Source organism: Mustelus asterias, chromosome 24, assembly GCF_964213995.1.
Source record: "Mustelus asterias chromosome 24, sMusAst1.hap1.1, whole genome shotgun sequence".
Lineage (NCBI taxonomy): Eukaryota > Metazoa > Chordata > Chondrichthyes > Carcharhiniformes > Triakidae > Mustelus > Mustelus asterias.
The window spans coordinates 46,976,309-46,990,408 of NC_135824.1; the positions used below are offsets into that span (position 1 = coordinate 46,976,309).

General features: G+C 50.3%; 1 protein-coding gene across 4 annotated transcripts in view; it reads left to right on the plus strand.

The window, feature by feature from the left end:
* The window catches only part of LOC144511358 (metastasis-associated protein MTA1-like), a 79,927-nt gene that overhangs the window by 44,222 nt on the left and 21,605 nt on the right, over positions 1-14,100 (plus strand). For all 4 annotated transcript variants that reach the window (XM_078241645.1, XM_078241644.1, XM_078241646.1 and 1 more), the window contains 3 exons: positions 204-303; positions 4,685-4,873; positions 10,366-10,440. In XM_078241645.1, coding sequence (XP_078097771.1) covers positions 204-303; positions 4,685-4,873; positions 10,366-10,440 — 364 coding nt within the window. The remainder of the gene's footprint in view (positions 1-203; positions 304-4,684; positions 4,874-10,365; positions 10,441-14,100) is intronic.

Sequence of the window (14,100 nt, forward strand, 5' to 3'; positions counted from 1 at the left end):
CAGAAGGTGCCTTTCTACTGCAGCCTTGTGTTGATTGTGTCGGGTTCAAAGCTGAGCCCTGCTCGCAGTCAATCAAAGGATGAGTGATGTACCGGGGAAGGTGTTATCCTGCCGCTCGGGTGGTAGCAGCTCCCTTCAGGGGATGAATCGCGTTGGCTCATTAGTACCGCTCGTTTGTGATGGTTTCTTCCTGTGTCCTGCAGATCTGTAGGTACGTTTGCTCGGGCCTTAGATTGCAGTAGCTCCATACGACAGCCAAGTCTGCACATGAGTGCTGCCGCTGCCTCCAGAGATATCACACTGGTAAGGAGGGAGATATTTTTATGGCTCTCTAATACATTGCTGTTGTAATGTTGAATTATAAAGTCATCCTGTTTCATTGACTATTTTCCACCACGCCTGCATTAACTATACTCGTTTAAATACTTAAGTTTATTAGTGTCACAAGTAGGCTTACATTAACACTGCAATGAAGTTACTGTGAAAATCCCCTGGTCGCCACACTGCTGCCCGGGTACACTGAGGGAGAATTTAGCATGGTCAATGCACCTAACCAGCACGTCTTTTGGACTGTGGGAGGAAACCCACGCAGACACGGGGAGAACGTGCAGACTCCGCACAGACAGTGATCGAACCCGGGAATCGAACCCGGGTCCCTGGCGCCGTGAGGGAGCAGCGCTAGCCACCGTGCCGCCCTAATCTTTCATGTACTAACACACTCTCCGTATTGGTAGGAGCAACCATTACAGTCCTTGCACTGTACCCTCCATTGTATTGCTACTATTGGGCTAAATGAGTTGGATTCAAACCAGACCTCGCAACTCAACTGGGCATCCACGAGGCACTGTGGGTTGTCAGCAGCAGCAAAATTATTTTCTCCCACATCTGCAATGTCATGGCCCACCATATACCCCCCCCCCCCCCTGTTCCAGCACTACCAGCCAGCCAGGGAATCGACCCCGGTTCATTGAAGAGTGCCAGGAGTAGCATTAGGCATAACTAAAACTGCACTCTCAATGCAGTGAAGCTACAACACAGGATTGCTTGCACGCCCAACAGTGGAATCAGCATGCCACAGTCTGAGAGTCTGATCCCAGAACCAACAAGTCAGATCAAAATTGTGGAGTCCTGCCACATCCAGTCATGACTGATGGTGGCCAGTTGAACGACTCACCCTGAAGGAGGAGGCTCCAAGAGTATCTCCATCCTCAGTAATGGAGGAGCCCAGCAAATCAGCGCAGAAGACAAGGCTGAAGTACTTGCAACTCTCTTCGGCCAGAAGTGCCGAGTGGATCATCCATCTCGGCCTCCTCCTGAGGTCCCCCGCATCACAGGTCTTTAGCCAATTCACTCCGCTGAAGATCATAGAATCCCTACACTGCAGAGGGAGGCCATTCAGCCCATCGAGCCTGCACCGACCACAATCCCACCCAGGCCCCATCACCATAACCCCAACATTTACTTTGCTGATCCTCCTGACACTAAGGGGCAATTTAGCACGGCCAATCAATCTAACTGGCACATCTCTGGAGTGTGGGAGGAAACCGGAGCACCCGGAGGAAACCCACGCAGACACGGGGAGAACGTGTAAACTCTGCACGGACAGGCACCCGAGGCTTGAATTGAACCCAGGTCCTGGCGCTGTGAGGCAGCAGTGCTAACCACTGTGCTAAAGGCGCTGGCTGCAGCAACAGTCTCATCAGCCTGGACAATATCTGAGCAGTCGAGTCAAAAACGGGCTGAGCCCCTAGTCACAGAATTATCTGGTTATATTCAGTCCACAAAAAGCAGGGCTAATCCAGTCTACTCAGTCACCACCCTATCAGTCCACTCTCGATCATCTGCAGAGTGGTGGGAGTCATTGTCCACAGTGCTGTCAAACAGCAATAAGCCTCGATTCTGTCAGGGCTACTCTGCTCCTGACGTTGCAGCCTTCATCCCAACATAGAAAAAAGATCCAAGCTTGAAGTGAGAGTGATCCCCATCCTCGGTCAAATGATGTCAGGGGCATCGAGGAACCCCAGCGGTGGGAATAGGGAAACCACTCCACTTTTTTATTCATTCAGGGGATGTGGGCGTCACTGGCTCATCCAGAATATGTTGCCCATCCCTAATTGCCCTTAAACTGAGTGGTTTGCTCGGCCATTTCAGAGTCTACCACACTGCCACTGGTTGGATTTGGACCAAAAATCCAAACACAAACTAAGATGGTTGTGGTTATTGGAGGCCAACCATCTCAGCCCTGGGACCTCACTACAGGAGCCCCTCAGGGTAGTGTCTTAGGCCCAGCTATCTTCAGCTGCTTCAGCAATGACCTTTCCCCCATCATAATGTCAGAAGCAGGGATGTTCGCCGATGATTGCACACTGTTCAGCACCATTCGCAACTCCTCAGGTACTGAAGCAGTCCATGATTAAATGCATCAAGATCTGGACAATATCCAGGCTTGGGCTGACAAGTGACATCGTAACACACAAATGTCAGGCAGTGACCATTTCTAACAAAAAATCTAACCATCTGATCCAGTGGCATTACCATTGCGGAGACCCCACAATCAACATCCTGGGGGCTACCATTGACAGTAAACAACTAGCCATATAAATACTGTGACAGGAGCACCTAGAGCAGGTCAGAGGCTAGGAATACTGCGGTGAGTAACTCACCTCCTGACTCCCCAGAGCCTGTCCACCATCTACAAGGCACAAGTCAGGAGTGTGATGGAATACTCCCCACTTGCCTGGATAGCTGCAGCTCCAACAACACTCAAGAAGCTCGACACCATCCAAGAGAATGTAGTCACTTGAATGGCAGCCCATTCACCACTTTAAACCTTCACTCCTTTCACACTGGTATACAGTGGCAGTAGTGTGTACCGTCTACAAGATACACCACACAAATCGCCTAGGCTCCTTCGACAACACCTTCCAAACCTGCGGCCTCTACCACTTAGAAGGATAAGGGCAGCAGATGCATGGGAACACCTGCAAGCTTCTCTTCAAGTCACTCACCATCCTGATTTGAAACAGTATTGCTGTCCCTTCACTGTCACTGGGTCAAAATCCCGGAACTCCCTCCGTAACAGCACTGTGGATGCACCTACACCAGATGGACCACGACAGTTGGAGACGATGGCTCGCTGCCTCCTCCTCAAGGGCGGACGGGAATGAGCAACGATTGCTGGCTTTTCCAACAACATGAACATCCAATGAAAACATTTTTTAAAAAATTGGGCCAATTAAATCTGAGCATTTAGAAACATAGAAAAACTACAGCACAAAACAGGCCCTTCGGCCCCACAAGTTGTGCCGAACATATCCCCACCTTCTAGGCCTACCTATAACCTTCCATCCTATTAAGTCCAATATACTCATCCAGGAGTCTCTTAAAAGACCCTATTGAGTTTGCCTCCACCACCACTGACGGCAGCCGATTCCACTCGCCCACCACCCACTGTGAAAAACTTCCCCCTAACATTTCCCCTGTACCTACCCCCCAGCACCTTAAACCTGTGTCCTCTCGTAGCAGCCATTTCCACCCTGGGAAAAAGCCTCTGAGAGTCCACCCGATCTATGCCTCTCAACATCTTATACACCTCTATTAGCTCTCCTCTCATCCTACGTTTCTCCAAGGAGCTCCCTCAGCCTATCCTCATAAGGCATGCCACTCAATCCAGGCAACATCCTTGTAAATTGCCTCTGCACCCTTTCAATCTTTTCCACATCCTTCCTGTAATGAGGCGACCAGAACTGAGCACAGTACTCCAAGTGGGGTCTGTCGAGGGTCTTATATAGCTGCATAGAGAAACAATCCGGTTAGTCCCACTCCCTCGCTTTCATCCCATATCCCGGCAAGGTTTGCCTTTCAATCACCTATCCAATTATCTTTTGAAACATAGAAAATAGAAGCAGGAAAAGGCCATTCAGCCTTCGAGTCTGCTGCCATTCATTATGATCATGGCTGACCATCAGATAGGCTGCTGTTGAATCTGTGTCCCAAGGTGATGCATTTAAAATCCAGAGCACTCGCTGTGCTAAATAGTGACACTCTGCATATTCTAGTACTCCGCTCGAATCAGTTTCATGACCTGAAAACCTGGACCAGCCTCCCATCCATTGACTCCGTCTACACTTCCCGCTGCCTCGGCAAAGCAGCCAGCATAATTAAGGACCCCACGCACCCCGGACATTCTCTCTTCCGCCTTCTTCCGTCGGGAAAAAGATACAAAAGTCTGAGGTCATGTACCGACCGACTCAAGAACAGCTTCTTCCCTGCTGCTGTCAGACTTTTGAATGGACCTACCTCGCATTAAGTTGATCTTTCTCTACACTCTAGCTATGACTGTAACACTACATTCTGCACCCTCTCCTTCTCTATGAATGGTATGCTTTGTATAGCACGCAAGAAACAATACTTTTCACTGTATGTTAATACATGTGACAATAAATCAAATCAATTGAACTTGCTGTAAGTGCTGCTGTAGTGTCAGCAATGTCAGCTATTCCCCTGTACCTGGGGGTGAGATACTGTACTGCTTGTCCAGGGGACACAGTAACCAAGTGCACACTGCTGGTCAGGTCTGGGGGAACGGTGTAATTGGCACCATTTGCTCTGTCCCCGGGGGGGGGGGGGGGGTGTTTTCAATGAATGTTCACTTATTGGCTGCCACTGTGTCCCGATGTTGCAGTTTCACTCAATGGACACGCTACATAAAAATAACTACGACGTGTCGAAGGCGATCTCGGCCCTGGTGCCACAGGGAGGGCCCGTGCTCTGTCGGGACGAGATGGAAGAGTGGTCGGCCTCTGAAGCCAACCTGTTCGAGGAGGCCCTTGAAAAATATGGGAAGGATTTCAGTGACATTCGACAAGATTTTGTGAGTATGACCCAAAGTTACAAGCAAAGTTTAAAGTTTATTTATTAGTGTCACAGGTAAGGCTTACATTAAACACTGCAGTGAAGTCACTGTGAAAATCCCCCAGTCGCCACACTCCGGCGCCCGTTCGGGTAACACTGAGGGAGAATTTAGCACGGCCAATGCACCCTAACCAGCACGTCTTTCGGACTGTGGGAGGAAACCGGAGCACCCGGAGGAAACCCACGCAGACACGGGGAGAACGTGCAAACTCCACACAGACAGTGACCCAAGCTGGGAATCGAACCCTGGCACTGTGAGACAGCAGTGTATATCTCGGGAGAGGTCCTTGTAGTCTGAGTCCTGTACCTGTCTTGCTGCCTGGGGTTGATTTAGAAACATAGAAAACTACAGCACAAAACAGGCCCTTCGGCCCCACAAGTTGTGCCGAACATATCCCTACCTTTTAGGCCTACCTGTAACCCTCCATCCTATTAAGTCCCATGTACTCATCCAGGAGTCTCTTAAAAGACCCTATTGAGTTTGCCTCCACCACCACTGACGGCAGCCGATTCCACTCGCCCACCACCCTCTGTGTGAAAAACTTCCCCCGAACATTTCCCCTTTACCTACCCCCCAGCACCTTAAACCTGTGTCCTCTCGTAGCAGCCATTTCCACCCTGGGAAAAAGCCTCTGAGAGTCCACCTGATCTATTTGAAGCCCTCAAAGTCTGTTGTAAATAGGCTATTTGCTGCATTAACATTCTCTCTGACTTCCTGGCTGGTACACTGAATTTAAACACTATCCCAGCAAGCATTGGAAGGTCAATGTAGAGGGTGACTTTACTTTGTATCAAGCCCTTTGGAGTGCTTATGGGGAGGGAACTTTACCCTCTCTAATGCTTGCTGCACCTGCCCTGGAAGTGTTTGCTGGGACAGTGCAGAATAAGCCCAGTGCCCCGGTGACTGTGTATTTCAGTACTGAGAAACATCAGAGGCCCTGTCCATATCCTTACCATGATGTGGTGTCTGAGTCTGTGTCTTTATAAGTTCTGTTTGTGAACAGAATTCCCACTCACCTGAAGAAGGGGCTCAGAGCCTCGAAAGCTTGTGTGGCTTTTGCTACCAAATAAACCTGTTGGACTTTAACCTGGTGTTGTTAAACTTCTTACCATATCCTTACCACCATCCTTAGAAACTGGAATCTCAAGACTGTAAGAGGTTTTGAAAAGGGAGAGCGGGGTTACTTAAAGGTCAGACCCAGCAATGTGCATTTATATAATGCCAAAAAACCCCTCAATCCGCTTCACGAGCGTTATCAAACAACATTTGGCAGCCAGCCTTGGTCCTAGAGCCCTTGAGATAAAGTTAATGTCCACAGAGGAACATAGACTCACTGATGGCAATCTTATCGTCAGTTGTGGAAGGGGGATGGAGTGGGGGGGTGGTGTGTGGATTGTGGTGTTATCAGGGGTCAGTGCTGGGGCCAAGTATTTAAGGTCTCTGGGTATAGGGGACAAACGTTGAAGTTTGTAGATGTCACAAAGCACTGTGTTTGAGGTTTGTGGGTGTGTTGTTCAGGATAAACGCCACCTCTACTGTCAAAAGTCTTAATTCCTGCAGTGACTCTGCCCTTTGGCTCAGTATTTGCAATGTACATTGGTGCCCCCTGGTGGTATGTAGACAGCACTGTTTCACACGTGCCACAAAGTGGCTGATTCAGGAAAAGCCACACGTGTCTGCGTCCCTCAGTATTCTCGTTTACACTGTGGGCTGCGCGTGGGGAATGTAGTAATGTCGAGACCCTCGCGCACACATGCAGAATCTGTGCCGGGGGCTCACCGACCCCCTTGAATCAGGAGTTGTGGGTTTGCAACTCTGGGACTTGAGCACTCAATGCAGGCCCACGCTTGGCAGTGCCGAGGGAGTGCCGCACTGTCGGAGGTACCGTCTTCTGAAGCCTCAGTTGAACATGCCATTCCCCTGTTGCCTTGGGTGGGCGGAAAAGACAGCATTGTTTTTGAGGATAAGTAGGGAGCTTCTTGCTCAACCAACACCGCCAATAACTGACTGTGCCCCTTGTTTGTGGGATCTTGCTGTGCACCAAGTGGTTCCCATATTTATCTGTATAAAAGTACTCGAGTGACTGTGAAGCACTCTGAGACATCCTGAGGGTGTGATAAATGCTGTATAAATACAAGTCTGTCTTCACAAAAGTTACTCAAAGCCTTGAAGCTCCCACTGTGCAGTGGTCCAGGAGGGTTTGGTCCTGAGTTTGTATCATTGCAATTGGAGGAGGTTGTGGGAGAGCAGATCTGCACTGTAAACTTCTACTGCCCTTCAGGCAGATGCATCTCTCAGGTTATACGCATAAATGGTGGCCTTGGCAGAAAAGGCCATTGCTGCCTCAGTGGCAAGGAACAAAGAACAATACAGCACAGGAACAGGCCCTTCGGCCCTCCAAGCCCGCGCCGCTCCCTGGTCCAAACTAGACCATTCTTTTGTATCCCTCCATTCCCACTCCGTTCATGTGGCGATCTAGACAAGTCTTAAACGTTCCCAGTGTGTCCGCCTCCACCACCTTGCCCGGCAGCGCATTCCAGGCCCCCACCACCCTCTGTGTAAAATATGTCCTTCTGACAGAATACCAATCACAGAATCCTACAGTGCAGAACAGGCCCTTCAGCCCATCGAGTCTGTACCGACGCATGAAATGCCCCGACCTGCCCACCTAATCCCACCTGCACTTGGCCCATAGCCTTGAATATTATAGCGTGTCAAGTACTCATCCAGATACTTTATAAAGGATGTGAGGCATCCCGCCTCCACCACCCTCCCAGGCAGCGCATTCCAGACCCTCACCACCCTCCGGGTAAAGAATCTTTTCCTCAAATCCCCCCTAAATCTCCCACCCCTCGCTTTTAACTTGTGTCCCCTCGTAACTGACCCTTCAACTAAGGGGAACAGCTGCTCCCTATCCACCCTGTCCATGCCCCTCATAATCTTGTACACCTCAATCAGGTCACCCCTCAGTCTTCTCTGCTCCAGAGAAAACAACCCAAGCCTATCCAACCTCTCTCTTCATAACTTAAATGTTCCATCCTGATGAATCTCTCTGCACTCTTATGGCGACCAGAACTTCACACAGTGCTCTAGCTGTGGCCTCACTAAAGTTCTGTACAACTCCATCATGACCCCTGCTTTTATAATCTATACCCCAATTGATAAAAGCGAGTGCCATATGCCTTTTTCACCACCCTGTTAACCTGCCTTTCCACCTTCAGAGATCTATGAACAAACACGCCAAGGTCCCTTTGTTCTTTGTAACTTCCCAGTGTCAGACCTTTCACAGTATACTTCCCTGTCAAATTACTCCTTCCCAAATGCATCACCTCACACTTTTCAGGGTTAAATTCCATCTGCCACTTATCCACCCATTTGACCATCTCACCTATATTTTCCTGTAACCCAAGGCACTCAACCTCACTGTTAACCACCCAGCCAATCTTTGTGTCATCGGCAAACTTACTGATCCTCCCTCCTGCATAGTCATCTATGGCATTTATATAAATGATGAACAGCAGGAGGCCCAGCACGGATCCCTGTGGTTCGCCACTGGTCACTGGCCTCCAGCCACTAAAGCAGCCATCTCTCACCACCCTCTGTTTCCTACCGCTAAGCCAACTATGAATCCACCTTATCAGATCACCCTGTATCCCAGGCGCATTATCCTTTGTAGTAAGTCTCCCATGTGGGACTTTGTCAAAAGGCGTTGCTGAAATCCATGTAAACTACATCAACCGCACTACCCTCATCCACATACTTGGTTACATGCTCAAAAAATTCAATCAAATTTGTAATGGTTGACCTTCCTCTGACAAAACCATGCTGACGATCCCTGATCAAACCTTGCCTCTCCAAAAGGAGATCGATTCTCTCCTTCAGAATCTTCTCCAGTAGTTTCCCAACCACAGATGAGACTCGCTGGTCTGTAATTCCCTGGCTTGTCTCTACAATCTTCCTTAAATAGTGGGACCACATTAGCTGTTCCCCAGTCCCCTGGCACCTCCCCGGTGGCCAGGGAGGAATTAAAAATTTGGGTCAGAGCCCCTGCAATTTCCTCCCTCGCCTCCCACAACAGCCTGGGATACAATTCATCCGGACCTGGGGATTTGTCCACCGTTAAGCCTGCCAATACCTCCAATACCTATAATAATTCTCTCCCCGAGCTCCATAAATACCTCCTCATTCTCGTGGGTAAAGACAGATGTGAAATATTTGTTTAACACCCTCACAAAATCCTCCACCCACAGATTTCCCCCTTGGTCCCTAATGGGCCCGACTCTTTCCCCGGTTATCCCCTTTCCATTGATGTACTTATAGAATATCTTAGGATTTTCCCTACTTTTACCAGCCAGAGCTTTCTCATATCCCCTCTTTTACTCCTAATTGATTTCTTAAGCTCCATCCTGCACTTTCTACACTCCACTAATGTCTCTGCAGACTTACTCCCCCTTACACTTCTTAGAAGCCTCTTTTTTCCTTCTCATTGTACCCTGAATGTCTCTGGTCATCATGGTTCTCTGGGTTTGTTACACCTTCCTATTACCCTAGAGGGAACATGTTGGGTCTGTACCCACCCCATTTCATCTTTGAACACTCCCCCACTGCTCTTCTGTAGGTTTTCCCACAAGTAACTCGTTCCAGTCTACCTTGGCCAGATCCTGCCTTATTTTGTTAAAATCTACTCTCCCCCAATCCAAAACCTTTTCCTGCAATTTGTCTATTTCCTTGTCCCTAACAAATTTGAATTGAACTTGGGTGGCACGGTGGTTGGCGCTGCTGCCTCACAGCGTCAGGGACCTGGGTTCAATTCCAGCCTCAGGTGACTGTCTGTGTGGAGTTTCCACATTCTCCCCATATCAGCGTGGGTTCTCTCCGGGTGCTCCAGTTTCCCCTCTTAGTCCAAAGATGTGCAGGTTAGGTGGATTGGCCGTGCTAAATTGCCCCTTAGTGTCAGGGCATTAGTAGAGTAAATATGAGGGTTATGGGGATAGGCCTGGGTAGGATTGTAGTCGGTGCCGGGTCGATGGGCCAAATGGCCTCCTTCCAGAGTTTGCGCGTTCTCCCCGTGTCTGCGTGGGTTTCCTCCGGGTGCTCCAGTTTCCTCCCACACTCCAAAGATGTGCGGGTTAGGTGGATTGGCCATGCTAAATTGACCCTAGTGTCAGGGAGATTAGCAGGTAAATATGTGGGGTTATGGTAGTAGGGCCTGGGCGGGATTGTGGTCGGTGCAGACTCGATGGGCCGAGTGGCCTCCTTCTGCACTGTAGGGATTCTATCATTCTATGAACCTAGTGAGAAGACTCTCTGTTCCTCCAGAGCCATTTCTACAGCTTCGGTTATGATTACTGCTTTTACTGTATTGTAGGAATTTTGGGAGATGGGTGGGTGATGTTGGCTGCTTGAAATTGTATTATTATTCTGGACTCTAAATATTTCTCCTGTTGCAGCTCCCGTGGAAATCGCTAACCAGCATAATCGAATACTATTACATGTGGAAGACAACTGACAGATACGTACAACAGGTAGCGGATTCTGCTTTTGCACAATACTGAACATTGCTAGAAAGTAACTCACCTTGCCTAGGCTGGGACGAGCTGGTAGTCTGGTTGCTTCAGTACTGGCACTGGGCTTCCTTGACATATTGGTACCAAATCCACTCTCTCACTCATGGCTGCTTTAAATTGCCCAAATGGGTTCCTATACTACCATTGCTTGGATGGCTAAATCATTGAAGAGTTTCTGCTCATTCTTGTTATTCAACTATTGGTGAGTATTTTGATTGAAGTTCGGGACAAGACTAGGTTTAGCTGTCACTATAAAGATTTGGGGATAACTGATTAACCTCATGACTCCACGATTAAAAAGATGTTTGTATAATTTGAACTACTCAAAATTACCACGTTCTGGTTATTCTTAAATTCTCTATTAACTAAAATTTTCCGAGCTTTATAATGAGATTTTTTACAAGAAGGAGACCATGTGAAGAAACGATCCAATTAGTCCTTCAGCCCTGCAATTCTCTCCCCTTTCAAGTATCCAATTCCCCTTTGAAAGTTACTGTTGAATCCATTGCACTTGAGGGTGCACTCTCCTGATCCAAACGACCTGTGTAAAGAAACGCCTCGCTCCGATTCTTTGTCCTCTGGTCACTGGTCCTCTTGGGAAAGATCCACTGACCTAGTCTATCCAAAATCCTCGTAATTTTGAACACCTCCATTAAATCTCTCAAATTTTATGCCCAGGGGAGCAACCCGAGTGTATTTTTGAGCCTATCGACGTTAATCCATCAATTTATTTTGATACAGCCAGCAATGACAGATCCCTGTTAGCACAGGGTGGCGTTGCACAGGTCAGAGTGCTTTCTGTAGGTGCAGCACTAGATTAGCAAGACAAAATCTGGAATGATGCTATCGCCATTTTCCACATATAAATATTTGATGGGGGTTGATGTGCTTCTCTGTACAAATGCTGTCACTGACCTTCCTGTGTTTTGTATATGTGATAATGTTGTGACTGTATGATGAGTACTTTGTGATCCACTGTTGCGTTGCACTCGAGTAAGGAGCATTATACCAACATGAGCTTTTCGGGCCACTAGTCAAAAACCGAGCTATGAGCCTCTACAGCACGTGTAAAAGTGTGCTTGCTCTGTGTATGAAATTTCAATTCAGGGGTGAGTGGGGTTTGGGGATAGGAGTGACGGGGGAGTGGGTTTTGGGATGGGAGTGACGGGGGAGTGGGTTTTGGGATGGGAGTGACGGGGGAGTGGGTTTTGGGGGCAGGAGTGAGTGGGGAGTGGGTTTTGGGGGCAGGAGTGAGTGGGGAGTGGGTTTTGGGGCTGGGAGTGAGTGGGGAGTGGGTTTTGGGACTGGGAGTGAATGGGGAGTGGGTTTTGGGGGCAGGTGTGAGTGGGAAGTGGGTTTTGGGGGCAGGAGTGAGTGGGAAGTGGGTTTTGGGGGCAGGAGTGAGTGGGGAGTGGGTTTTGGGAGGGGAGTGACGGAGGAGTGGGTTTTGGGACTGGGACTGACGGGGGAGTGGGTTTTGGGGGCAGGGGTGAGTGGGGAGTGGGTTTTGGGACTGGGAGTGAGTGGGGAGTGGGTTTTGGGAGGGGAGTGACGGAGGAGTGGGTTTTGGGACTGGGACTGACGGGGGAGTGGGTTTTGGGGGCAGGGGTGAGTGGGGAGTGGGTTTTGGGACTGGGAGTGAGTGGGGAGTGGGTTTTGGGGGCAGGAGTGAGTGGGGAGTGGGTTTTGGGACTGGGAGTGAATGGGGAGTGGGTTTTGGGGGCAGGAGTGAGTGGGAAGTGGGTTTTGGGGGCAGGAGTGAGTGGGGAGTGGGTTTTGGGAGGGGAGTGACGGAGGAGTGGGTTTTGGGACTGGGACTGACGGGGGAGTGAGTTTTGGGGGCAGGGGTGAGTGGGGAGTGGGTTTTGGGACTGGGAGTGAGTGGGGAGTGGGTTTTGGGAGGGGAGTGACGGAGGAGTGGGTTTTGGGACTGGGACTGACGGGGGAGTGGGTTTTGGGGGCAGGGGTGAGTGGGGAGTGGGTTTTGGGACTGGGAGTGAGTGGGGAGTGGGTTTTGGGGGCAGGAGTGAGTGGGGAGTGGGTTTTGGGACTGGGAGTGAATGGGGAGTGGGTTTTGGGGGCAGGAGTGAGTGGGAAGTGGGTTTTGGGGGCAGGAGTGAGTGGGGAGTGGGTTTTGGGAGGGGAGTGACGGAGGAGTGGGTTTTGGGACTGGGACTGACGGGGGAGTGGGTTTTGGGGGCAGGGGTGAGTGGGGAGTGGGTTTTGGGACTGGGAGTGAGTGGGGAGTGGGTTTTGGGAGGGGAGTGACGGAGGAGTGGGTTTTGGGACTGGGACTGACGGGGGAGTGGGTTTTGGGGGCAGGGGTGAGTGGGGAGTGGGTTTTGGGACTGGGAGTGAGTGGGGAGTGGGTTTTGGGGGCAGGAGTGAGTGGGGAGTGGGTTTTGGGACTGGGAGTGAATGGGGAGTGGGTTTTGGGGGCAGGAGTGAGTGGGAAGTGGGTTTTGGGGGCAGGAGTGAGTGGGGAGTGGGTTTTGGGAGGGGAGTGACGGAGGAGTGGGTTTTGGGACTGGGACTGACGGGGGAGTGGGTTTTGGGGGCAGGGGTGAGTGGGGAGTGGGTTTTGGGACTGGGAGTGAGTGGGGAGTGGGTTTTGGGAGGGGAGTGACGGAGGAGTGGGTTTTGGGACTGGGACTGATGGAGGAATGGGTTTTGGGGGCAGGGGTGAGTGGGGAGTGGGTTTTGGGACTGGGAGTGAGTGGGGAGTGGGTTTTGGGACTGGGAGTGAGTGGGGAGTGGGTTTTGGGGGCAGGAGTGAGTGGGGAGTGGGTTTTGGGGGCAGGAGTGAGTGGTGAGTGGGTTTTGGGACTGGGAGTGACTGGGGGGTGGGTTTTGGGAGTGACTGGGGGGGTGGGTTTTGGGAGTGACTGGGGGGTGGGTTTTGCGAATGAGTGGTGAGTGAGTTTTGGGACTGAGAGTGACGGGGGAGTGGGTTTTGGGACTGGGAGTGACGGGGGAGTGGGTTTTGGGGGCAGGAGTGAGTGGGGAGTGGGTTTTGGGACTGGGGGTGAGTGGGGAGTGGGTTTTGGGCTCATTAGTTCCCAGATATCAACACCTTTCTCACACCCATGTGTTACAAGCCCACTGCAACTAATGTGACGTGGGAAGAATACTCATAGTTCCTGCCTGTTTTTGCAATGGGAATCCCTGGGATAACAGCAGCCCCACCCTGGGTCCCACTTGCAGATAGGATGCTGTTCACATGAGACTGATTGCTTTTCTTCCCTCTGCTCCTTCGGATGGTGAGGCTGCGTGAGGTGCTGGCCTCTGCTGGTGTGAATTCTTACAGTTTCTCAATTTAAAAACCCACACTTCACCAGCGCAGTGAGCAGACCAAGCAAGGAATGACAGCTGTCCAAAACTAACTGTGCATGTCGCTTTGAAGTGGGGCAAGACTGTTGATGTCCTTCCCAGGGACTCAGCTAGGCTCAACTCAGCAGGGCTGCCGCCTATATTTGTATTCTCACAGTGGAAGTTCAGTGTAATGGTTAACTCTGTCCCACTCAAACTGTGATCCCAAAGATAGAATGTTGGTGTCCTGGTATTTTTGTAGGGGTGGGAGTCTGTGGATGTAGTAGATTTTGTTATTCATTCATGGAA